At 41.9% G+C, this 27,149-nt stretch overlaps 1 protein-coding gene across 18 annotated transcripts in view; it reads right to left on the bottom strand.

Annotated features, from left to right (window-relative positions):
• Positions 1-27,149, bottom strand: part of PCDH15 (protocadherin related 15) — a 1,467,631-nt gene that overhangs the window by 247,030 nt on the left and 1,193,452 nt on the right. For all 18 annotated transcript variants that reach the window (XM_075935032.1, XM_075935037.1, XM_075935036.1 and 15 more), the window contains 2 exons: positions 6,849-7,154; positions 5,767-5,991 (listed from right to left, as the gene is read on the bottom strand). In XM_075935032.1, the coding sequence (XP_075791147.1) occupies positions 5,767-5,991; positions 6,849-7,154 (531 nt within the window). The remainder of the gene's footprint in view (positions 1-5,766; positions 5,992-6,848; positions 7,155-27,149) is intronic.

The following is a 27,149-nucleotide window of genomic DNA, read 5'->3' as shown; positions in this document are numbered from 1 at the left end:
GTGTCATTAATTGTTTTCTGCCACATATCACTGTGATTCAATGACAGTATATAGGATACAGTGGATAGAAGTGCAGCTATGGAGCTCCCAAACTATAGGGAGGAGGAGGTTGGCAACAGGCAACACACAGATTTTTCTTCTGGCACCAGCATACTTTATCACAAAGGACATCAAGGGTACATGTACACTGCACAGTTATTTCGGAATAAGCTATTCCAGAAGAGATTTTTCTGGAATAGCTTATTTCAAAATAGCATGTCTACACTGCAGAGAAACCACAAAATAATCTGAGGCAGACCTCCCTAATGTAGACGAGCTATCTCAATTTAGAGCCCCAGGAGGAATAACTTAGAATGGCCCTGCTGAGGGGCTATTTCAAAATAGCAGCAGTGGAGTGTCTACATACGCCTTATTTCAAAATAGCTATTTAAGAATAGGTGTTATTCTTCGTAGAATGAGGTTTACAAAAGTTGGAATAAGCCTTCCATTATTTTGAAATTATTTCAAAATAACAGAATTGCTGTGTAGATGCTCGCCTAGTTATTTTGGAATAAAAGCCATTATTCAAAAATAACTTTGCTGTGTAGACATACCCCAACAGAACAGGATACTTTTCTATGGTTATGCAAGCATGTGTGGGTTACCAGGGATGCTTCACTGATCTCATTGTGGAGTGGTGAGGAAAGGTTCAGGATGCTCATTTCCTTAAGAGCACAGGACTATTCAGAAAGCTGCAGGCAAGACCATTCTTCCCTGATTTGCGGAATACCATATCATTATCACTTAAACACCAACAGTGATTCCAGGGGAATCACTACTCTCTTTGGTAACTCTTCCAAAGGAATGTATACAATGGTGCCCTCATCCATTGTACCAAGGAAAGATTTAACTATAGTTCAGCAGGAGCAAAATGACTGTTAAATGTGTTTTGGTAGGTTAAAGGGATTTTGGCAATGTTCACTCATTCTATTAGATCTCAATGAAAAATACCCCATTGGTTACAGATGCCTATTGTGTCCTACATAATATCTGTGAGTGTAGCCAGACAGGAACCCCCCTTGTAACATCCATTTTTGCTTGCCTGGAGAATGCAGGGCACACAGAGCAGAAGGCCCAGGATGTGTGACCGTGAATGGCTGTAAACAGAGATACGCCAATTGCTGACCAAGAGGCTGCCAAGGAGTGCCCTTGACTTAACCCATATTGATACGAACACACAGCCATCCGCGGGAGGAGGAATCTCTCGCCCAGTAAAAAAATGTCTAGTACTCACAATTTAGTTCTCTCTCTTGCAAGTGTAAATTAACTTGAAACTTGCTTGTAAAAACTGGCATCACAAAACAGACCAGTACAATTTAGCCTCTTAGATAAGAAAGAGGATACGGGCCCCCGGGCGTATAAAGATGGGTCCAGCAGCACATTTACTCTGAGTGTCAATCTACCATCTATCTGCTGGTCGGGTTAGGTGTTTGATCTCCCGAGGTTCCAGAGGGGACGCCCACCTCGTATTCGTCTTTCCTAGGAATTGAGAGACCGGCCCTGGCCTGACATGCTAGAGTCGAGAGGCACAGAAAGGGGTAAAAATTGTACCTGGATGTGGTCCTTTGTTTAAGTATATATATACATAGTGTTAGAGCTCTTTAAAGATTAAGCTGCCACTTGGTACCATTATTTCTATTTTCTATCTTTATTTTCTTTGTAATTATTTTTAAAATCTGTATTTGCTAACAGTTAAGAAAGAGAGCAATAGCCATTGTAACCACATGCTTTTATAAGTCTTTTTAATAAACCTGTAACTGTTTAAGTTTTTAACCTGACTCCTTCAGTTGCTGTAACAGAACCAAGCACAATTTAAAAGAACTTCAGCCGGTCATAAAGGGACAGACATAGGAAGAGCTTGAGCGTTTGGATCTGTGTCACTCCCAGGTGACAGGTCCGTTGGCTGCCCGCTCCGAAGGAACCCTGTGTTCTAGCAGCTAAAATCTAAGGTGTAATAAGCTCTTCCTATAAAAAGGGGCATCTGTTGGCCTGCTGGCTACCCTCTGCGACGGGACCCCAGTCCTAGCAGTAAAGACACGGACGTTAAACCTTTTCTCGGAAACACACACACAAACACTGCCCTGACCATCGGCTGACAGTGAGGCAAAAGAGTTGGTGTCATCAAGGTGGAAGTAGAAGCAGGTACCACTTGATTTGAATAGCCAGACACAAGCATAATTACAAGAGCTTATTGTGGAGCTATATGACTCCAAATATTACTGTGTTTTCCTAAAGCTATGTAGTGGGTGGTTCTTGCTATGCATTTACAAGTAGTGTTTGCTCTGAGTACCACTATCCATTCCATAGTCTGCCAACTGCCCTTGCCCATGGTGGGTTTGCCAACTGTGACTGTTCCTTCTCAGTGCAGGAACTCCATCAAGGCAGATGAAATTCTTAGAGTTCCAGGATTTGATATATGGAGCTATGATTGAAAGTGTGTCCTCAGCAAAATCTTCCTCTCTGAACATATACTTGTGTGGTACTTTAGTTAGTTCACATGTGGTGGACAACACAGGAATGACTACTTGTATCAATAATGGAGGTCACCTAGATAGTCCTCAGATGGTGAAGCTCATGAAGTGGTCTCAAGTTCAAGTCTAGTTCATTTGCTATTTTGTAATGGGTATGTGAAATTCTGCAACCCTATAAGGAAATTCAGATTTTTTTTTTAAGTAAGCAGTTTCTACAAGCAACAATTTTGGATATAGCTATCCATTTTGGAAATCCCAAATTCCCTCCCAGAGCTTGCACCTCTCACCCCTTCCCAGTGGTTTTTGTGTGTGATGGTATGCCCTGGGATGGTGTACCATCCCGGCGTGTTTTTTTTTCCTTCTCAACAACTCCCCCCACTGCTCCTCGGTACGTGGCTCTTCACACTCTATCCATTGCTATTTTGGCTCTTCGTCTCTAACAGGTTGGCCACCCCTGACCTAAGGGATCTCTATCAAGTTTTCTTAAAACTACAATGGGAAAGTGAAAAACAGATTGACGGAGCCAAATGGATACCCAGAAGTCACCTACTACTGGACAGACATAACAAACAAAGCAACAGAATGCCACAGGCCATTATCTACAGTCCTAGCTAAAACCTTTCCAACACATCATTAAGGATCTACAACCTAGCCTAGATGATGATCCCTTGCTGTCATAGACCTTGGGAGAGAGGACAGTCCTGCTTCTCCAATACAGACAGCCCCTCAACCTGAAACAAATACTCACCAACTACACATCACAGAAACACTAACACAGCAACCAATCCCTGCAACAAACCCAGTTGCCAACTCTATCCACAGTTCTACCTTATTGACACCATTATAGAACCTAATCACATCAACTATACCATAATTCACCTGCAAATCTACTAATGTGATATAATGTCAGCAATGCCCCTTTGTTGCGTACATTGCCCAATCTGGATTATCTCTATATAAAAGAATAAATGGACACAAATCAGACATCAAGAATGGTAACATTCAAAAACCACTAGGAAAGCACTTCAAGCTCACTGTACACTCAGTAACAGACTTGAAAGTTGCCATATGTCAGAAAAAAAACCCTTCAGAAATAGACTGTAGATTTAAAGTGCAAAGCTGGAATTCATATGCAAAATTGACACTATCAGACTGGGTCTGTAGGGACACTGGGAGTGGCTAGCTCACTACACAAAGTAATTTCCCCCCTTTGGGTATTCTCACCTTCTTTTCAACTGTTGGGAAAGGGCCACATTCACCCTGATTGAATTGGCCTCATTAGCACTGGTCCCCCCCACAGTAAGATAACACTCTCTTCTTTGCAAGTGTAGATATATTCCTGGCCAACTGAAAATTCTACTTCATGCATTTGAAAAAGTTGACTCTAGCCCACAAAAGCTTATGTCCAAATAAATCTGTTATTTTTAAGGGGCACAAACAGTCATATTAAAAACTGTTTTCATTTTTGTTCTTTCTGTGCATTGACTTGGAAACTGGCAGAACAGTTAAGAATCACAGTAGCTAAAATGTAGTTCATGTTTTTGGTGACCTTGTAGGTACAGAAAGTCAGAGAGAAATGGCATAGAGTGGGAAAGCTGCATTGTTAAAAGCTTTTCTTGTCAGTGCATTTCAATGCTCAAAACTAATACTCGATTTTTTTCTGGCTCTAGGACTCTGAGTAGAGCAAAAGAGAAACAGACAATAAAGGTAAATGATTCAAAACCGCTTAGCAATGTACACTGTGGTACATTGATAAATAAATATTCACCATGTACTAGGTTAAAACCAACATATTTATTTCATATATGGCCACAATTCAATCTAGACTCATGTCTCCAGACTTGAAAGTTTATCACACTGCAATGTGATTCCCACATACAAACTTTTATTCCTGAATTAAAACACTGATGGCCAATCCCCACTCCATAGTACCCAAATTCTGCCAAACTACACAAAGTGAAGGAAGAAGATGCTTTTGGCACAAAAAAAAGGCTCACCCATAGTCATAAAAACTCAAGGAAGCAGCCTCTTGATAAAGGAATCTAAAATGCCCTCTCAGAAACATATCTAGACACCACGCCTACCGAACTGTCAGGCTGCCGACATTCCATACTGCCATCCAACAAGGGCTGTCCACCATTTAGACACAAACCCATAGAAAGTCCCACCTCAAAGTGGCTGATGGGCAGCAGCCTCATGGCACCTGATTGCCTCCCAACTCTACATCAGTCCAAGAGGCATTCCATGAAGTGTTCAGGCAATGGTATTTATCTTCTGAAGCTGCCATGACTATTTTTGCTCTCTGGCTCTGAACTCCACTTGGATTGGACTCTGTCTCCTGAACCCAAGTCTGAAACCTGCCTTGGACACCAACCTTTGATATCAACCCTGGTCTGAAACCTGATTATGAACTCCTCCACTGCTTCTAGACTCAAATGTGCCACTTCTCCAACCTGAGTCCCCACTAGCCTTGTTGGAATCTTGACAATATAATTACAACAGATAAATCATGACTAATAGAAAAATAAATTATAAATAGCAGCTCTTATTAAGAAGCTCTCTTATAATCCACTTCATCAGTGGATCTTTAAGCACTTTAGAAATTGGAATATCATTATTGTCATTTTACAGATGGGAAAAGAAAAGCACAGAGAAGCAAGGTACAGTTAAATGCTCAAGTTCACACAGCCAGATACTGGCAGCAAAAGGACTGAATATTTTAAAAGAAGCATGAAATAAGCTAATTTCTTTCTAAAGTTGTGCCTTTATTCAGCAGAAATTGAAATGTAAGTAGTAGTGTGCAGCATCAGCACTTAATGCATAAGAATGGTTAATAAAATTACAATTTATGGGACTGTAAACGGAGATGTGATGGTGTCATTTTTTCAAAAAATCCCATTAAGTATTTATTCCAGCCTTTTGGGGCTCATAAAGAATTAAATGTTTACTCATTTATGAAGTATTCTCAAATCTGTTCCTGTAAGTAATAAATCTATGAGTACACACATAACTATAATTGCATGCAATTGCAAAGCAAATTACAATAGTTATACACTGTACATTTTAAATGGGAACAAGTTACTGCTATAAAAAGGCAACAGCTTTACATAAATTGGAAGTGAGGGATAGGACAAACTACAAAGAAACAAAGATATTGCTACTGTGCTCCTCCATCCTGTTGGAACACCTCTAGAAGTTACTGAGGTATTGCATATTAGAGAAAATAATGTGATCAACTGCAAAACTTTACTCTTACCTTTACTCTCACTGTCACAGTTGCAAGTCCTGGAGGCATAGTTCCACCACTATCAAAAGCTTCCACTAGAAAGGTAAAGGTTGCCTCAGTACCAGAGAATGACTCATAATCCAAGGATTTTAAAAGTGATAATTCTCCTGTAAACTTGTTCAGTGAAAAAAACTGCCGTGCTTCCTGTGTTCGTATCCGATAGGTAACATTTGAACCAATGTCAACATCCTTTGCCTGCAGCAAAAGAGAATTTATAATAAACTACTGAATCACAAAGAAAAACACCAGCTCACAAATTTTACAGGGCATACATTTGATTTATTTGACACTATTAAGAACATTTGATTTCTTCAGTGTAATTCATATTTTTCATAATTTTAATTGTTAATTTTGTTTTAAGAAGATATATTTCCAGCAGGCTTGAGGAAAACGACTTTTTATTATAAGCATTTCTGCTGATCAACAAATGCTGCTTTTAAGATATGTTGTACTTGTCTAATTAAGAGATTTAGATTAAAACTTTGGAAGCACATTTGAACTCTTTGGAGCTAAAGTAAACCGCCAATGTCAATATAATGAGCCTCACTGGAAAATACAAATGTCCTTTAGAAATGTAACTGACATTTTAAAAAAATTACACATTGTAAAATATTTCAATAGTGCTCCTATTTTGATTTTCCATCACTGCTTGCATTAATTTCCAGAAATGAAAGTTCTATACTACTAATACCTTTCACTTGCCTGTCCTATGCCAGATATAACACTTTCGTAAAGGGAAATAAATGATAAGGAGGTTTGAGTATCATTTCTTCCCCTCCCCAATATTTAATCTCTTAGGGTATGACGCGGCACGGGGTTCGAACAAGCCGGCATTTAAAAATGGCGCCGGCTGGCTTATGCAAATAAAGCCCGGGAAATTCAAATCCCGGGCTTCATTTGCATGTTCGGTATGCATACATTACCCCGCTAGTTCGAACTAGCGGGGTAGTGTAGACATACCCTGATTTTGGTTTTATTGGCAACCAGTTAAAGGACAACAGCCTCATGCAATAAGATTAACAAAACATTTTCTTTGATCCGTAGTGCTTTACCTCTATTCGCAGGAAGACTGTGCCAGGGGGTAGATTTTCTGGAACAGAAACAGTGTAGGAGGCATTGGTGAACATAGGGCTGTTGTCATCAATATCCAGAACCTTGACTGCCAGAGTTAATGTTGAACGGCGGGGGTCCACAGCTCCATCTGTTGCTTCTACAGTAAGTTCATAGTAGTCCCTTGTTTCTCTGTTCAGTTTAACGGCTGTGTAAATGCTACCATTTGATGTGATGCGGAAAACATTGTTGAAGTTTACCAAACTGTAATGAACCTGGCCATTTACTGCAGCATCTGGGTCCATAGCCTAAAAGAAAAGAAAAAAAGGCAATTAAAAAAATACATTTGAAAGGAATGTGGATTAGATTCTGACATGACCAATGTGCCTTTTATTCTACTTTTTAACATAAAACAATCCAAAGGACATGAATGCTGCTTCAAGTTTCCACTAACAGCAGACATAACAAATATATTGTTATTATCCTTATAGTATTAATTTAGTTTATGAAAACTGTAGGAATAAGTATGAAAGGTATTAGCTTGGAAAAGGGGGAAGCTTAGGTTTGACCATGTATATTACTTCAAAGCTTGTGATTGCTAATTAACTTTTTTCATTCTGTCTGCAGAATTCTTAATTCTTTTGAACAACACATGTGACAGACTTGTTTCATTGGTTACAATGAGTTATTTGCAATCAACACTTTTAATATATTACATAGAGAGCTAAATTTCACATCTCTTGTCCTCTTTATACTACTTCCGAGCAGAAATGTTACTGTGGACAAATAATTATTTTTGAGTACTATCCCTTACGTGCAGCTTTGCAAAATCATGGCATTTTCCATACTTGGCAAAAAAAATTATTAATTTATTATAGCAGACCATAATACAATATAATTAAAAACAGAAAATACTTTTTTAAAGGCGTTTAAGATGTAGCATGAATCGAGAGAGAGAGGATACTGTTATGTTCCCATGATTTCTGACTGACATAATAACTCTTATAGTTATGCTGACCATATGTCCTGGATTTAAACACTCTTTCCCAGTGCCCCATTAAGTAGTGAAATGTCTTGGAAAGCTCTGCTGGACATTTCACTACCTGATGGGGTCACCGGCTTGCAGGAAGAAGTGCCATGCCATCCCATTGCTCTTCGCATAGCGCAGCAGCCTCCTCTCCCTTCCCCCTAGCAGGGCATGTAAGGCAGCCGGGCCAGCTTCTGGTGGTGTGCGGCTCCTCCCTCTCCCCATCGCCTCCCTTCCCCCATGTTCCAGGTGGGGTAACCTCACCAGAATGGGCCTTGAGTGGCTGCCTCTTGACTCCAGCTGGAGCCGGGGAGGCCCGCAGAGACCTGGACTGTGGTACTAAAAATAGCATCATAGGTGGCCTCTGCTCCAATCCTGGCACAAGGTCCCAACCTGGGAGCAACTGGGGCTGGGATCGCAGAAAAAAATACTGCTATAGCCTGGCTCCAGCTCCGCAAACTGCTTTCTATGTGGAAGGCAGAAGGTGAGGGAAGTGGCAGGGGGAGAACTAAGGGGGAGATGGGGATGAATAGAGGAAGGGGCTTGTGCTGGGGGGGGGGGGGCAGAACAGGAGAAGAAAGGGGCAAACACCAAGAGGCAGGCTGAAGGAGAGACAAATGCTAGGGAGCCAACAGGAGACAATGAGGAAAAGGGCAGGAATGGGGACAGGAGCGAAGGTGTCAGTGGGGTGGGAGAAGGGAGAGGGCAGAGAGATGCTGGAAGAGGGGAGGTACAATGGGGGCAAGAGGGAGGAAGAGGAGAGGAAAGGAGTGGGTGCCAGGAGAAGAGAGGTTGAAAGGAGGGGTGAGCATGAGGAAGGCAGGGGATGGAGCAAGTCATGTGTGAGGGCACAGAGGGGCGTGAGGAGAACTGAGGCAAAAGATGGTGAGGGGGTGGGCACCAGGGAGAAAGAGGACAAGGAGGGCATGGGCAGTGAGGGAAGAGGAAGGTGCCAGGAAGCTGCAGGGGAAGGGAAGGTGCAGATGCCAGCGAATTGTGGAGGTGAAGCAGAAGGACAGACACTGGAGGGGAGGGACAGGCACCAGAGGAGAGAGGAGAGAGGCAGGGCAAGTGGGTAGAGGGAGGTGTTAGGTGAGGGGGTGGGGAGGAGTAGCTACAGATCAGAGTGGGGCTTGAGGAAGAGTGGCTAATCAGGGACAGGGGCATGGCTTAACGTGTCCCTAATTTTGGTTCACCACCATACTTACAGGCAACAATCCAAGGGCATACTGAGAGCTCTAGAGTACTATACCAAGCACTGGGCCAATGAAAAAGAGGCCTCTGGATCAGAGCCTGTGAGGTTTCCCTGCTTCAGCAATGTCCAATAGCACATTCAGAGTCTTATAAGATTCTGAATATGAATAAAAGTCTTCAGTAACCCATTTCTGGTCCTACTAAAAATCAACAGGAGAATTCAAATCAAATTGCAAGTGCTACAGAATCCAGGTTGCATATAAGAAAAGAATATGGTTGTGTTCAGTGAGGTAACTTACTTGTTTTAATTTATTTTTACAATTCTTATTATTTTAGTAATTTTAAACACTCTCTCCTTGAAGTATCATTTCATTTTTATAGTTTATTTACTGTTCTTTACACTTTACTGGCATTTACATGACCAAGACTGCAACCATGTCATGAAAGGTTTATTCTATATTTGCTAACAGAACTACTTGAATGTTTTCATACATTTCAATGGCATCACCTCACAAGTATTTAAACTTCTTTCAGGCAACTTAAAATGGGAGTTAGGATGATTCAGAACATAAAACCCACAGGCTGCATCTAGTCTGGCATGATTTTGCATTGGAGGCTCATATAACTGCACATCCACTAATGTGATCTATGCCATCAAGTACCAGCAATGCCCCTCTGCCATGTATATTGGCCAAACTGAACGGTCTCTGCAACAAAGGATTAATGGACACAAATCAGAAATTCAAAAAGGTAACACAGAAACCTATTGGGGAACATTTTAACTTGCCCCGACACTCATTAAGGGATATCAAAGTTGACGTATCATTGCAAGTCAATTTAAAAAAAAAACAGCTTGAAAGGAAGGCTGCAGAATTTAATTTCATTTACCAGTTTGATATCAGCAACGGAGGTCTAAACAAAGACCTTGTGTGGATGGCCTGCTACATTTCACATCCTAATGACATTAGCAACGAAGCACATCGTACTTAAGAGCAGTTAATACCCACTCTATCAGCTTCATTTAGCATAGACACCTTAATTGACATTTCTCCCCTTTTTTCCCTTCTTTCCTCCCATCCCCTCTCTTTCCCTGCTATTTATTTGGAAACTGGACCCCTTAACTCCATTCATCTGAAGAAGTGGGTTGTGCCCATGAAAGCTCATGATACCATCTACATTTTTTGTTAGTCTGGAAGGCGCTGCAGGAGTGTTACAGACTAACACTGCTATGCCTCTGAAACTTTTCCTATATATGTAGTTTGGTTTTGTGAAGAAAGATCTCAGTGGATGAGACACTGGAGAATTAAACAAAGAAAGTGATGACATGAGCAGTTGATGAGAAAACTATAATTTTGAAAAGCAAAATAAATTAAAAAATCTGTTTTGGGATAAGCAAACACATAGGAAATAAGGAGCATGGTCCTGGGATTTCAGCACAGATAGTAGCAGCAAGCTGCATTTCCACAGTCTTAATCCATGTCAGATGTGTGCCAGGCTGAGGCATGTGCTCAAATGGCTTTAGTTTAAGCCAGAGCCACATGTTAGCAATTAAACAGCTGCTAACTAGATTACAATCAGTCCTCATTAAGATAACAATAGTAATCTGGAACAAAATTTATCACTTTAGAAAATTAAACTGCTAAACTAAACTGTGTAGAAGTTTATTTCTCTCTCTAATAAGGAAATACATTTTTCAAAGGCTAATGTATTTTAATGGAGTTGTTCAGTTTAAATGACTCCCCTCCCCAGAATCTTAAGATCTGGACCCTGTAAATCAGCTTCTATAAATTGCCATAGTTTTAATTTACATCACCTGAGGATCTGGACCTACAGACTTTAAGTATGTATGGGTGGGTGAGGCTAGCAATAAAAACGACAACATGAGGATAATGTGCTAGGGTTCACAGGTCTTTTGGCATTTCCTTGATGTCTGCCACTCCTTGACACAATGGATGAGAGTGGACACAGTATGTTTGTCTGTCTTGTAACACTGGCTTGATGTCTTCTAGCTATGCAGCTTGGATCCAGAACTCTGACCCCAACAGCCTGCACGTGAGCAGCCCACAAGCCTCATCCTGGTTTTGCTCAGCCTGGTTATTTCATGCATGCTTAATGAGCACTTTTCCAGCCCTGAATTTGCCCCCAAATCATCCTATTGCTAGGACCAAGCCCTTTATAGAGATAGTAAAGCATTTCAACCTGTTAGATTTCTAGAAGTACATACTTTACTGAACTTTCTCAGAACAGTGACTTATAATGAAAGCAGAGAAAGTTTATTAAAAGAGCATAGATTAAGTGATACCAAGAAAAAGAAAAAGACGTAGATTGTTACAAAAGTAAAGTGCAAATATTAATCTAAAAGCCTATAACCTAATTATTTTTTTTCACCCATAGTCTCCTTTCCAGCTTTTATTGACCAGTCTGGCTAGGACTTGGCACAGAGATCAAATTACTTGGTTTCTTTTGATACCTAAGGTGAAGGATAAATATGGAGTCTTTCTGTCTCAGTATGTATACCCCAAGGAGTTGCTTTAGTTATATACATGGCTGGTGAGTATCCTAGACAGATAGAGGCTGTGCTTCACCAAACAGTGTACTGTGGCCCTGCCCACAGGCAAGTGTGCCTCCCGTAGGGGCTCCAGGGCTATGTCTACACTGGTGCAATCTTGTGCCAGAGATATGCAAATGAGGCTAAGTGTGGAATATCACTGAGCCTCATTTGCATACCTAATGAGCCACCATTTTTGCGGAAGAGGCTCTTGCGCTAGATGTAGCTGTCTACGCTGCCCCTTCTTGCGCAAGAAAAACCCTCTTGCGCAATGCCGTTATTCCTGAAAATAATCTGTAGTGGCATTACGCAATAGGGTTTTTCTTGCGCAAGAAGGGGGAGTGTAGACAGCTCCTTCTAGAGCAAGAGCCTCTTGTGCAAAAATGGTGGCTCATTAGGTATGCAAATGAGGCTCGGCGATATTCCACGCTTAGTCTCATTTGCATATCTCTGGCGCAAGATCGTGCCAGTGTATACATAGCCCAGGTGTCTAGTGCTGATCCACATTGCTTGCCCAGTGCTCTAGGGCTGGCTGCCAGAGTACCAGGACTGGGAGCCACTCAAAGCCCTGGGCTCAGTGACCATGCTGCTCAGACAGGCACAGCAACTATGCTGCCCAAGTACCGGTACAGGACGGGCCACACCACCCAAGGGCTGCGGGTGCCGAGGCAGCAGTACACTAGAGTTGGGTTTCCCCCCTCCCCATCATTATTTTAAATCAGTAGGGGCCTCAAGGATGAAGGGCCATGGTGGGGGGTACTTTTCACTCCTGTGGGGCAGGGATGGGTAAAAGGGGAAGCAGATGGGATGGGTGGGGCATCAGGAACAAGGGGAGGAGCCAGGGCCTAGCCTCCCCAGCAGGCCAAGTCAACAGTTGGCAGCCACCCATGATCTTGTAATTTAGGAAGGCCTCTTAGTGTTTCAATCTCCTGTGTCTCTCTGTGGTTCAAGAGCCTTGATAATATTGTCTCTGATGTTCAGAGTCAGAGTAAGGATAACTGAGGCTGTTTTATCCTGATTGCTTTGTGTATTACTAATATGTAAACTGAAATGAACCCACATTTCTTTGTCTAGGAAAGACTTGTTTATCAGCTTTACCAGAGCGGGATTTCCTGGTCTGTACCAAGTTTTAAGAATACCGTACAAAGGGAATTCATAACTTCACATACAATGTTAACACATACATTTTACAACAGTATTAGTAATTAGAGTGTTATTAGCTTTCATAACAGTTTGTAGTCATATTATTGCAGTAGTCTGTAGGGTATGAATACAGGAATAGTGGTTATAGCGAGATAAGAGATTGTTGGTCCTCCTTTAACCTGAACTAAATAATTGTCAATTAACTTTAGCACATTAGTAAATAATAAAAAACTCCAGTCATCTGAAGAAGTGGGCTGTGCCCATGAAAGTTCATGATAAAATCTACATGTTTTGTTAGTCTATAAAGTGCTACCAGACCATTTGTTGTTTTTAAGTTTATCTTGTACAGACTAACTTGGCTACCCTCTGAAGCTTCTGAACAATAGTAAATGTTACTCCAGATACTCAGGGCACAAATATTTGTGATTTACCCAAGAAGTCAGCCAATTATTAATTGCCAATGCTAAGTTCTGAGGTAAATCACAAACATTTGTGTATGTGGAACAAACATCTGTGAAGTGTCCAGATCACCATTTACAACTTTATTACAAACTTTACGCAAGGAATTAGCTCAGGTTAAAATAGAATCACAAATCCTAATCACACTGTTTGATTTCTTTACACCTACAATCAAGTGACTGTGAGACTCCCAGTTTTCTTTTAAAAAGATGTAAAATTTTAGCTCTAACGGTTGCAGATAACAGTGTAAACAAAAATGTAACCAAAGGCCAAAGGCAAAAGTAAGCGGGTGTGTCCAGATGCTCAGCTTCCACAAGTGCTGGCTGAGCTGCAGCAAAAGCCAGCAGAGAGATATTTAAAAAGCTGGCAAAGACTCGGGTTGAAATAGGACAGTGCATGTGAGAAATTTTAAGTTACTTTCACTGCTGCAGAAACCCCAAGCTAAATCAAAAGAAAACCAAATCATCATTTTTAAAGTCTCATTATTTTAAATCAGCCTCATCATTTCTGGAAGCATGGCTTATACTTTGGGTGGGGTAATATTATAGTCCAGATGTAACAAAAGTGGCCTGGGATTTTGGATTTAGTTCTGACCCAGGGCTAATATCAGATGTGTGAGGCACTGCATACCTGAGAACTAATTGGATACATGTGAGTTTTTCAGCCTTAATATCTATGGGTATGTCTACACTACCTAGTGGAACGAGGTGTACCGGTAGTTCGGAATAGGAAGCCTAATCCGAACTACCTAGTCTGTGCCGCGTGTAGCCGTGGGCACGGAGTCCAAACTAGCGGACATTTAAAAATGGCGGCGCCTGGCAAGATGCAAATAAAGCCCAGGAAATTCAAATTCCGGGCTTCATTTGAAACTTCGGTTGCCTACATTAACCACCCTAGTTCGAACTAGGGTGGTAGTGTAGACATACCCTATCCTGGCAGGTGGGGACTGCAGTGAAACAGATACATCAGATATTATGAGCTGCTCTGGCTGCCTGAATTGCTTCTAGCTATATATCCAGAGTTAGATGGATCCACTGGTTTCCAGTTATTTTTCACTGGTGGAGTGACTCTAAAGCAGCTAGAGAAGGGGACAAGCTCTGAAATGATCTACTGAGATACAGATTTCTCAACAAAAACGTTTGAATTCAGAGTGTGTGATACTCCAGTCATCCTGTATTCACAAACTTTTATATGTAAACTTTTGTTGTCATAATCTAATATTTGGGGACTCAAGTCAAGTATGAGTTATGAGAATCAGTCTTATGATAGAAAGTAACTATCCTAAAGTCATTTCCTTAGTAAATACCATATAGTATATGAAAGTGTTATGTTCTATTACATTTAAGGCAATTAAAATTGATTTGACATAAAAAACCTGAAGCAAAATATACATTTAGTGAATTCACTTGGTCTGGTTCAGTTAAAATTTTATAACTACAGAGATGATAAAACCTTTTTAAAGATTAAAAAGAAGTTTAATCAATTTTCTCAAAGAATCACATATACAATGTACTATTTTTATATGCTTCAAGGGGTAGACGAGTTAGTCTGTACAGGATAAACTTAAAAACAACAAATGGTCTGGTAGCATTTTATTACGGTGACCAGACATCCTCCTTTGTGGAGGACAGTCCTCCTTTTGAGGGGCTTGTCCTCCCCAATAATTATGTCCTCCTTTTGTCCTCCTTTGAAAAAAATTGTCCTTCTTGTCCTACTTTGCCAAAAAAAAAAAATCCCACGTTCCTTTTTTTTTTGCTCGACCAAAAAATACCAGCTGTCCGGTATTTTTGGGGAGACCATCTGGCAACCCTAATATACAATTATGGTTTTTTTGTCAACTCAGTGTCCTCCTCACACATTTTCAAATTCTGGTCACCTTAATTTTATATACTAACAAAACACGTAGATCGTATCATGAGCTTTCGTGGGCACAGCCCACTTCTTCAGATGACCGGAGTGGGCTATGCCCATGAAAGCTCATGATACCATCTACATGTTTTGTTAGTTTATAAAGTGCTACCAGACCATTTGTTGTTTTTTACGTTTATTTTTATATGGAAATTGTTTCCAGAGAAGCCCTAGAACAGTTCCAGGTATTATAAACTCCAGAAAAGAAGTTCCTAAACTCCAGTTTTTGAAGCACTTAATGGTGTCATGCATACTTGCTTTAAAAACAAAGAGTCCGGTGGCACTTTAAAGGCTAACAAAATTTACAGGGTATTATTAGAGCATAAGTTATTGTGAGCTACAACTCACTTCCTCAGATGCTTAAGAGAAAAAGTAAGACAGAAACTTCAGCATCTGAGGAAGTAAATTGTAGCTCACAAAAGCTTATGCTCTGATATCCTAATAAATATGTTAGTCTTTAAAGTTCCACGGGCCTCCTTGTTTTTGCTAAAACAGACTAACATGGCTATCCTCTGATGACTGCTTTAGTTACCACAAGGGGTTCTATGATCACGGAGCATGCACACAATCACAGACAGGAAGCAGGGAGTCTTTAAAACAATTTCTCTGTCAACATATGGTTCCAGTCTATAAAAAAGAAGTTTGAAAAATCCTGTTGTGAGTTGAGTCAGTCCTGCTGGCATTTTCCATTGTCTTGCAAATTCCTGCTAGTTTGTCACAATATATTTAATAGGATTAATTGCTTCCAAATGATTAGTCATGTTATCCTCAGGATGCAGTTACTAGTTGAAAGGAGATCTAAAGGAGCCATGTCTATTTAACTTCTTTATTAGGTAATTAGGTTGGGCAGGAAGTGTCATCTCAAAGGAGTAAGGCCATCATTTTATCTATGACTCCATTAGCCTTTGGGCTTCACTTTCTATGTGAATATTTGCATTTATCTGTTAAGTACTGATCCTAAATTCATCTATTTGATTTACTGCTTTTAAAGGTTAAATGTTTTGGAAACACTATGTCTAGCTGGTTGTCACCATGCTGTAATACTGAATACAATGAATTATTGTAACTTTAATAGCAAGTGTTTACTTTAGTCTTTTTTTACTAGGTGTTTTTGAAGATAGCATTTAGGAAATGCCATTGTATCTCTTAGAGATCTAGGGAAACCATGCATTTTAAATACAAAGGGCTCTCTATGCCATACTACATAATCTTCACAGTGAAGAATCTTCAATTATGTTCCAATAGTACCCACTTTAGGATAAGGAAGTATGTGACAATTAGAGTGTAGATATTAGTACACAATAAAATATTTAATAAAACAAGTCCTGGAATAGTAGCTAGACAATTTCTGACACACCAGTGTGTTCTAAAATAATTAGAAGTGCCCTGATTAATGAAAATACATTACTTTTTATTGGATTAACACTATTTGTATAAGATTAATATTGTCTACTAATCTATAAATATTGAAATTTCAGTTTTTCACAATTTATAACTAAACTACCTGTCATAAATGTCATGCCCTACAGCTGCCACTTTGCTCCTTCCAACCGTAACACAATTATAATGCAATACTTCACCAGACAGTTCCCTCAACCCCACAATGCTCTGCTTAGGGGAAAGGGAAGTAGCACTTCACAAGGCTGTGGAACCAATGAAGCTGGGTGCTGTCTGACGGGTGGGGAAAGGAATTTGAAGTACCCCCACCTATGAAGCCTTCCTATCCAGCATCAGCATCACTAGAGTCCCACAATTTAGCACCTAACCCTCCTCACTTCTTAACCCTCTCCCAAACTACACCTATAGATTGTTATGTTGACCACAGTCCACTGTCACCATATTTGACCTTCAAGATTTTGGTGAATTCTGATAAGAAACCATGGGTGGATTCTGCAGTCCCATGTAAAAGAAATGCTGAGCATCACTGCTCTGAAGTTTGACTCTATAGAATTCTTCTCATATTCTTATTCACAGTAGTTAAAGGTCAATGTATTAGGCAAATATAAAATATCCACGCATGAACTTACAAAACTGAAGAGCAGATAAACACCGCTAAGTCTGTCTGTGGCCTAACATGAAGGGATTTTTTTCTGTGTAAAGGGCAAGGTTATATACTGGCATGAATTAATTTTTCTTTAAAGTCAGACCATCTCCATGAATATAAATTAGACTTTAAAAATATTAAATAAATGGTCCCTTGCTGAAGAGCTTCATTCAATCAATAACTGAGACAAGAGAGAGAAATGATCCACATGCTGCTGGCTCTCCAATCAAATTATGTTAATTGAGAATTATAACAAGTAAGTTATTTTGAGGATTGTGGTAGTGGCTATTTCTGATTCATGTGTCCACTTTCATTTCCTTACACAGGGAAGAATCTCAGCTGTAGATGCTATGCTTATAAAATGTCATATGATTACAAAAAATTTCAAGAGACCTACGACTGAAGTCATGTCACTATCTTTCAGCTTACTTACAAAAACTATACCCAGTGGTATATGAATTCTGTGATTCTTTCACTCTAGCTGGATTGTGCTTGAGAATCTAACCTTTCATCAATATTTCAACTATTTTACAAGATTCTAGTCTTCAAGGGGAAAGTCCTACTGTTAATCAAGAAAAGTAGGATCTTCCTGAATTTTCAAACAACCTGAAAAGAGCTCTGAGATGTATGAACAGCACGATTCATCTTAACAGCATGTTAACTCTGAAACATAATGATGAACATTGATATTTTAGCATTGTTAGTTACTTCACTATTGATCTTTTAGTAGAAACATCCACATCATATTAACACTTATACTCATCTGTTGTAGTGACTAATTATATTGTGCTTGATCCTGTGCTCATTGAAATGAAGAGTAAAGTTCCCACTGAATTCAGTGAGACTGGATAAGATATGCAAATTCTGCGATAAAGTCTAACATGCTGCTGAAAATACTTTACTCGTGCAAAAATTACAATCTACAAGACCTATCTAAATGCAAGGGACCATCTGTGTATTGATCACATGATCAGGGTCTAAATTTGATTCTTCTAAATTACATAATTGAGAAAACATCTGTAATTTTGACCAGCTTTTATTATGAGATTACAGGATTAATAACAGGACTGTAATATAGAAAAAGACAAAGAATAATTTGAGTAAATAAAGAATATGCTAAAGAAGATAAATGTCCTTGATCATAGGAAGGAAGTGTCTGATGGCAAATCTGACCATTCTGAGTTCCAGGAGGTTGGACTCTTGTTCAAAGATGAGGTTTCCGTTTTAAAAAAGCTGCATCTGATGCTGTGATGGTGGTGAAAGGAAGCAGAGTGAAGAAGACTCCAGTACAGACATTGTCTGCATCTTTTCAGCAACTGAATGAATCTAGAGCCTCATGAAAATTGCTATTATTTTATTTAGACTGTGTTTGTTGAGGGGGGGTATAAATAAGTCTGAACCCTTGGAAGCAGCCTTTGGGCAAGTTGGCATGATGGGAACGAGGAGGGGGTTTCATTTTTCTCTTCAGCATGTGTTTGGTGGAGAGGAAGGGTCACTCATCAGGATTATCTGGTGATATCTCACAATTTCTGTGCCATTTCAGTGTCCTCAAACACTGGTACACCTCAGTCCTTCCTGTTCTCTGCCAGTAACAGTCTGGTCTCTTGTGGGCAGCAATCATTTGGTTTAGTTTTGATTCCTGGAGTTAGTGTGAGGATACTAGATGGTGTTGGTGGCCCATGATACAAAGAGGATCAGAGTAGATTATCTGGCCTTAACTCTATGGGTATGTCTAGACAACATGCCTCTGTCGCCAGAGGCATGTAGATTAGGCTACCCGACATAGTAAAATGAAGCGGCGATTTAAATAATCGCCGCTTCATTTAAATTTACATGGCTGCCGCGCTGAGCCGACAAACAGCTGATCAGCTGTTTGTCGGCTCAGCGAGATAGTCTGGACGCGCGGGTGTCGACATCAAAGGTATTCGTCAACCACCCAGGTAAACCTCATCCCAGGAGGTTTACCTGGGTGGTCGACAAATACCTTTGATGTCGACACCCGCGCGTCCACACTATCGCGCTGAACCGACAAACAGCTGATCAGCTGTTTGTCAGCTCAGCACGGCAGCCATGTACATTTAAATGAAGCGGCGATTATTTAAATCGCCGCTTCATTTTACTATGTCGGGTAGCCTAATCTACATGCCTCTGGTGACAGATGTACCCTATGACTTCAGATGTACCCTAGATGTACCCTATGACTTCAGAACACGCTCCTTCCACCAGCTATCATTAGACATTCTGTAATAAATGGTTACGCATTTTTTAATCCCAGAAATAAATAGCTATAGGTGACTGGAGGCATCAGTCAGGCTCCACAGTTTGAATTAGTCTATTTTGTGAATTCAGAGGAACCATAATTTCTTATTTTAGCTTAATAAAAAGTGATCTCGTGACAGAAATTTAAACATACAATACTAGATTCACATGATACTTAAGTAGTTATGGTGGCCATGATGTATAACTTGACTAATGGCCTCCCCCTAAAAATGCTCAGATATGAGGAATCAGACTAAAGAAAAAATATATACAGGGCTACTGTTTTTTTTTACTCAAACCCCTACATTCTAGATGGTCAACTGATATGCAAAGCAAAAAGATGAACCTCCTCTCCAGCAGGAATACAAATGTTCCAGCAGAACACTCTTGAACCATAGATGTCAGGCTAAAGAGCTTTTTTTTTAAATTGACAAACTGTTGAAAAGCAAAAACATATTTGGTGTAGTTATTAATCTCTTCTTACAGTACTGTATGGATGCAACCCTTACTAGCAGGGGTAAGAGTTATCTGTAAATGCTGAATATGCCATAGCACAAAGACAGAAGTAGAAACGGTGTAATGCACTGTAAGTATCATAAATAAAATTTACTGTTCGGTTTCTTCTGAAGCCTATCTTCAGGCACACACATTTTCCCCAGATCATAAAGTAGATATACATCAAGTTTTACTATCCAGTGAAAACTAATTATATTTAAAATAATTCATCTACTCTTGTATAAGGAAATTAAAGTATAAGTGTGCACTGTATAGATATAGGGACACACACAGACTATTTGCAGTCAAAATCTATGTCAAACAGCATTCAGAAAAATGATATTCTCAGACTGTTAATGCATTGGATATCAGATGAGTTAAAGTATCTAAAAAGGGAGGTTTCACAAACACAAAGGGAGTTAGGCAATGACTTTCAATTGGAGTTGACCACCTCATGCCTATTTGTGCCTTTTAAAATTGTGCATGTGTGTCTCCTTGGATGCCTGATTGTTTCTGATACCAGCATTTCCCCTTCATTAAATTTGTGATGTTAAGTAGCCAAGAAATAAATAAAAGCCAAGAGTTCAGGTGCCCTTGAAGCTGCTTCGTCCAAATTATTTAGCTAATTATTTGCAGTTGAATTATTTTAATTATCTTTTGATAAATTTAAAATTAATATATTTCAGTTAGTACAGTTATTTACATCAGCAGTTCCCAACCGCCAATCTGTGGATCGGTGCCAATCTGTAAACCATTGGCTGCCAGGCCATGACAGCTGCCAGAGCTGAAGATGGCTGTTTGTGGCAGCTTAGCTCCGGCAGCTGTGGTGGCTGATATTACCCGGTAGCAATGCTGGGACTGAGGCAGCAGAAGGAGGAGGTGGAGGAGGAAGTACCTCCCTCTCTCCTTCCCCTCCAGATAAGGTGATGGCCCGTACAGAGCTCTGCATTCCCCACCCTTCACTGCCTCTATGTATGGGGGTGCGAGATGCGCTTCGGGAGGGAGGGAGAGAGTGACAAGGAGGAGGGAGTGTGCGCGCCACCAATGGTCACTCTCCCTGCCTGCAAGGCCAATTTTGCCCAGCAGTGCTGGGGCTGAGATGGTGTCAGCAGGAGGCGCCTCCCTCCCTCCTTCCTATCCCCACTCACCCCCGTAAGATAGCGGCCTGGCTGGGGTTCCGTGCTCCCTCTCCACCTCTACTCATAGGAGTGCAAGACGTGCTTCAGGAGGGAGGAAGTGCACTGCCAACAGACACTCCCCCTGCCCTTATTGCAGTAATGGCCACACTCCCTAGAGAGTGCAGCCTTGTTCTAGGGAGTGTGGGGGTGTGGTGGGGTCAAAGGGCAAATGAGTGTTGAGTGAGGCAAGAGGCTGTAGGAGTCAGAGGTTAAAGGGTTAAAGGGCACAGGAGTGGAAGGTCAAAGGGTGTTTGTTAGGCACTGGGTAGCAAAGGCTTGGGTTGCATTTAAGAGGACAGGTAACATTTATTTGCATATTCACATATTCATTATTTGGGGTGTATGGGGTGTTCAGGGAGGGGTAGCACCTCTGATGTACGGGCATGTCGTGTCCTTTCAGGGCAGCTCGTCCACCTTTGGTCACCACTTGTCACTCAACTCTCACCTGTGGCTCCTAGTAGCTGTAGCATGTGCAGCGGCCACACCCCGGGCAACAGCTTCGACAGGCTGGCTAAACCAGGTTGAGAGTAGCCATCGGGTCATCGACCTTCGGTGAGATAGGGACTTGTCTATCCCGAGCATGTGAAGACAGACTCTGGCGGATCGAGCGGATGAGACCTACTAGAATAGGACCAACGGTCATGAAGGTGGTTTCTGCAAGCGATGTGGTACGCTAAGAGCACAGCAAGACATGAAAGATGCCCTGGTCAACCACTGCGCCCAGCCCATCTCCAACCGTCTTGACATTAGTCCTGCCATTGGAGCAAGATGGAATCTGGGAAGAGAGAGTGAGGCTGACTATGCACACCTCTCCCTCACTGTAATCCAATTCACGCGCAAGTCTTGACGTCTCGACATTCCCTAATTCCCGTAAACCTTAAAGTCCTGTGGCAATGGGCGAGCGACGAAGCAGCAGGTGTGGATACACTGGGAGCTGTAGCCGCGGATCTGCACACTGGCGGCTCAGGTCTAATGGTCGTCTTCTTGCTGGCTGAAGCAACAGCTGGATTCGGCGTCTACCTGAGTGACTGAGCAGCCCTCTTTAGGATTGCACTGCTCACCTCCATAGTAAGAGGAAGGGGCTAGAAAAGGTGCCCTAAACATTGTTTGCTTCATAGAACCCTGGCCAGCTTACCGCGGCTGGAGGGGATCCCATCTCATGCGGTCGAACAATAAAATTTCAAACAAAATGCAAGGTGACACCACTCACTATTGGCACATGGAACGTACGCACGCTTCAAGACAACCCTTCAGCAGACCAACCAGAAAGAAGAACAGCCCTGGTCGCCAGAGAGCTCACAAGATTTAACATCGATATTGCGGCACTGTGTGAAACTCGTCTAGCAAATGAAGGTAAGCTCATGGAAACAGGAGGTGGTTACACATTCTTCTAGCGTGGACGCAGCAGTGACGAACGTCGTGAATCTGAAGTTGGCTTTGCGGTTAAGAATCATCTTGTCCGCAAACTTGCCAGTCTTCCCAAGGGCGTGAATGACCGACTCATGACACTGCATCTTCCACTACCGAGAGGAAAGCAAGCCACACTGATCAGTGCTTACGCGCCCACAATGACGAATCCGGATGAAGTAAAGGACAAGTTTTATGAAGATCTCGATGCCCTACTCTCATCCGTGAAGCGCACTGACAGGCTGATTCTACTTGGCGATTTCAACGCGAGAGTAAGATCTGATCACACTGCCTGGGATGGCGTCATTGGAAAAAATGGAATCGGTAAATGTAACAGCAATGGCCTACTATTACTGAAGACATGTGCGGCTCATGATTTGATCATCACCAATACCATCTTCCGCCTGCCCACTCGCAAAAAGACGTCCTGGATGCACCCACGCTCTAAGCACTGGCATCTCACTGATTATGTCATTGTGCGGAGGAAAGACAGACAGGATGTAAGGGTGACCAAGGCCATGCCGAGTGCTGACTGTTGGACTGACCACAGACTTATCATCTCCAAATTAAGCTTTCACATCAAGCCAAAAAGACGTCCGCAGGGAAACAAAGCTGTGATGAAAAAGATCAATGTCAGTAGACTGAGGAACCCCAACACAGCAGCTTTACTAGCAGAAGATCTTGGCAACCAACTTTTAGAGCTGCAATTAGAGGAAAATGCTGAGAAGGACTGGGAACGCTTCCGGGATATTGTGCACTCTTCTGCACTAAAGGTTCTTGGACCCTCACACAGGAAACAGCCAGACTGGTTTGATGAAAACGATGAAGAGATCAAGGCCATACTTGCTGAAAAGCATCGCCTTCACCGTGCTCACCAGAATGACCCATCGTCAACAGTTAAGAAAAATGCCTTCAACAACATTCGCAGGATCGTACAGAGCAAGCTTCGCAAGATGCAGGACTCCTGGTTGAGTGCCAAAGCAGATGAAATCCAGAAGTTTTCTGATAGAAACGATGCCAAACGGTTCTACGAAGCCCTTAGATCCTTGTATGGACCTCAGCCCTCAGGGAGTTTCCCTCTACTGGACTCAGATGGTGCAACTCTCATTACTGAGAAGGCTCTGATTTTACAGTGTTGGGCTGAGCACTTCCAATCCGTACTGAACCGCCCATCTTCCATCAATAACGAGGTGATTGATAGAATGCCCCAGGCGGATATCAACCACAGCCTGGATGTCTCACCATCAGAGACTGAAACCTTACAGGCCATCAGTGGCAAGGCCCCAGGATCTGATGCGATCCCAGCGGAAGTCTATAAGGGTGGTGGTGCAGTGCTTGTCGACAAACTCACTCAGCTGTTCCAGTCCTTCTGGAATCAAGGATCTATTCCTCAGGAACTGAAAGACGCGTCAATCGTACACCTCTACAAGAGGAAAGGAAATCGACAAGTTTGCGATAATCATAGAGGAATATTACTGCTTTCCATCGCAGGTAAGATCCTTGCACGAGTGTTGCTGAATCGTCTGATTGACCACCTGGAACAGGGTTTATTACCCTTCTGCAAAGAGCGTGGCACGGTGGATATGATCTTCGCGGCCCGACAGCTTCAAGAGAAGTGTCAAGAGCAGAATCGTGAACTGTACACCACCTTCGTGGATCTCACCAAGGCTTTTGACACTGTCAGTCGCGAAGGTCTGTGGAGCATCATGTCGAAGTTTGGGTGCCCTGACAGATTCATCTTGATGGTACGTCAGTTCCATGACGGCACGATGGCTCGTGTTCTGGATGATGGAGAAGCTTCAGAGGCCTTTCCCGTCACAAACAGCATCAAGCAAGGGTGTGTGCTGGCACCGACCCTGTTCAGCATAATGTTTTCAGCCATGCTGTCAGACGCCTTTCAGAACAGTTCCTTGGGAATCAGACTGAGATACAGGACCGATGGGAAACTGTTTAACCTGCGAAGACTCCAGGCTGTCACCAAGATAAAGGAGACTGTGCTACGAGATCTCCTTTTTGCTGATGACTGCGCCCTGAATGCTGGATCAGAGCAGGAAATGCAAGCCAGCATGGACAAATTTGCAGCAGCATGCGACAACTTCGGCCTTCTCATCAACACAAAGAAAACCGAAGTGATGCACCAGCCAGCTCCGAAAGCTCAACATCAAGTGCCCACCATCACAGTGAAGGGACAAAAGCTGCAAGCAGTGGACCAATTTACATATCTTGGCAGCACCCTCTCCCGTCAGTGACAATTGACATCGAGGTCAACTGCAGAGTCGCCAAGGCAAGCTCTGCATTCGGCAGACTGTTGACCAAAGTGTGAGACCGCCGTGGAATAAGCCTTGCTACAAAGCTTAAAGTCTATTGAGCAGTAGTGTTAACTACCCTGATGTACGCCAGTGAGACTTGGACTGTATACAGGAGGCACGCTAGGCAACTGAACCACTTCCACACGATTTGCCTCCGCAGACTTCTGAGGATCCGGTGGCAGGATAAGGTGCCAGACACAGAAGTCCTTTCTAGAGCAGGTCTGCCGTCAGTTTACACCCTGCTGATGAAAGCTCAGACACGCTGGGCAGGCCATGTTGCAAGGATGCCAGATCATCGCATCCCTAAACAGCTCTTCTATGGTGAGCTGTTTCAAGGGAAGCGATCGCACGGGGGACAAAAGAAGCGATACAAAGATACGCTTAAAGCCTCTCTCAAGTCCCTGGATATTGACACCACCTCCTGGGAGACCCTGGCATAAGACCGATCAACATGGCACACGCTGATCTACCAATGCTGTCAAACATCTAAAGCCAGAAGGACAACCATAGCACAAGAGAAGCGAGCACTCCGTAAAGCCAGAGTTGCAAAAGCTGCAACAGTGGTGCCCACACATGTCTGCTCAACATGTGGCAGAACATTCCGTGCCCGTATCGGCCTTATCAGCCATTTGCGGACACACCATGGACAGTCCTTAACCCGTTAGATGTCAAGGTCCTCTTCGAATACGATGGACGAACAACAACAACAACAATTTGCAAAATGAATATGCAAATATGCAAAAAATGTTACCGGTCCACCAGAAGTTTGTGAATGGTTTTGCCAGTCCATGGTATAAAAAAGGCTGGGAACCACTGATTTAAATTACGTATATTGAGGTGGGGATGAGAAGATGCACACAAACTTGTATCTAAAATTTGGTTGTGCCTTTATGTGCTGCCCCTAACCTTTACATCATAGAAACACTGATTAAATCCTTTGTTCTTTATTGAAAGCAAAAAGTTTTGGAACAGATTTGTTTTTGTTAAATAAAAGCTGCAAATTAATTTAACAACTGTGGAGAGTTCAGCTATAGACAAGACAGAAAGGGAAGTGTACTAAAAATTTCTAATGGCATGAGCTTGCAATGATCCCATTATTCATGAGTGGTAAAACTACAAGTGAATTTTGGAAGTCAGACCAAATGAATGCCTAGTAATAAGTAAGTAAACAAACAATTTACATAAACAATGATAATGACAAGACACTAATTTATAAAGTTTTCCACCATAAAGCCAGACACTTAGTGTCTCTCTCATATCTATACATAATTATGCAGACAAATAAATCCAATTCTACACGTTCAGAAAAAACAACTGAAAGGAAAGGTCAAAGGAAGTATCTTAATTTCCTCTGGCTGTGCTAGGCCTGTCATGTTATGATTCTCCAGCCTTAGTTTCATATGACATTGCAAGTCCTGAAACTCAAGGAGCAAGATGCCTTCGAGTCCAGTGATTGTGGAGGGAAAATAGTGCAATAGTTTTTACACAAAATTGCACCAGCTCTAATTATAAACAAGGCAAATTTGTTAACAATTCCACTATAGTTAATTACATTTGATTTCTTCTGAAAATTAAACTAATGATGCATTCATTCCAGTGCAGCAAATACACTATACAGATTTGACATTTTTGAAACACCCACATGTGAAAATGAGGACCATCACATTTGATACTGTATCTTTTGGTTCAGTATCCTCAAAATGGGTAATATTTAAAATTTCATTATAATGAATACTATGTAAGAAGTTAATACCCTCTTATTTAAGTTGACTATCAAGTCTATATGCATGCAGAACTCCCACTCTGATACTAGTGGGACTCTGTGACAGAGAGAGAAGAATATATACTTAGAGAACAAGAGCAGCCCTGATCAGGAAGGACAGTTTCGTTTCAGGGAACTTTGGCAAGACTGGATTAACTCTCCTGTGGGCAGAGGGCTATTACATGTTGTGGGGCCCCTGTATATGAAATTATTTTTCCTAATTTAAAACAAAATGATCACCGGAGGGGGGCAGGCATGGAAGTTTGGGTCTTCCTCTAGCCTCTAGGCTGGGGCCAAAAATGAGAGGTTTATTATGCAGAAGAAGGCTCCAGCCTGTGGCAGAGGGTTGGAGTGTGTGAAAGGGTGAGGTCTCTGACTAGGGGGGCAGGCTGTGGGATGGGACTGGCGATGAGTGGTCTGGTGTGCAGGAGGGAGCTCCAGACAGATTGGAGTGAGGGTGTAGGTTCTTGGAGGGAATTAGGGTGCAGGGGAGAGCTATGGGATGGGTCAGAGATATTAGGAGATTATCTCAAGCAGCTCTGTTCAGCGGTTCAGTGGGACTAAGACAGG

Source organism: Pelodiscus sinensis, chromosome 8, assembly GCF_049634645.1.
Source record: "Pelodiscus sinensis isolate JC-2024 chromosome 8, ASM4963464v1, whole genome shotgun sequence".
Lineage (NCBI taxonomy): Eukaryota > Metazoa > Chordata > Testudines > Trionychidae > Pelodiscus > Pelodiscus sinensis.
Note: the sequence above shows the minus strand (reverse complement) of the source record. Positions and strands in the feature narration are given on the sequence as shown.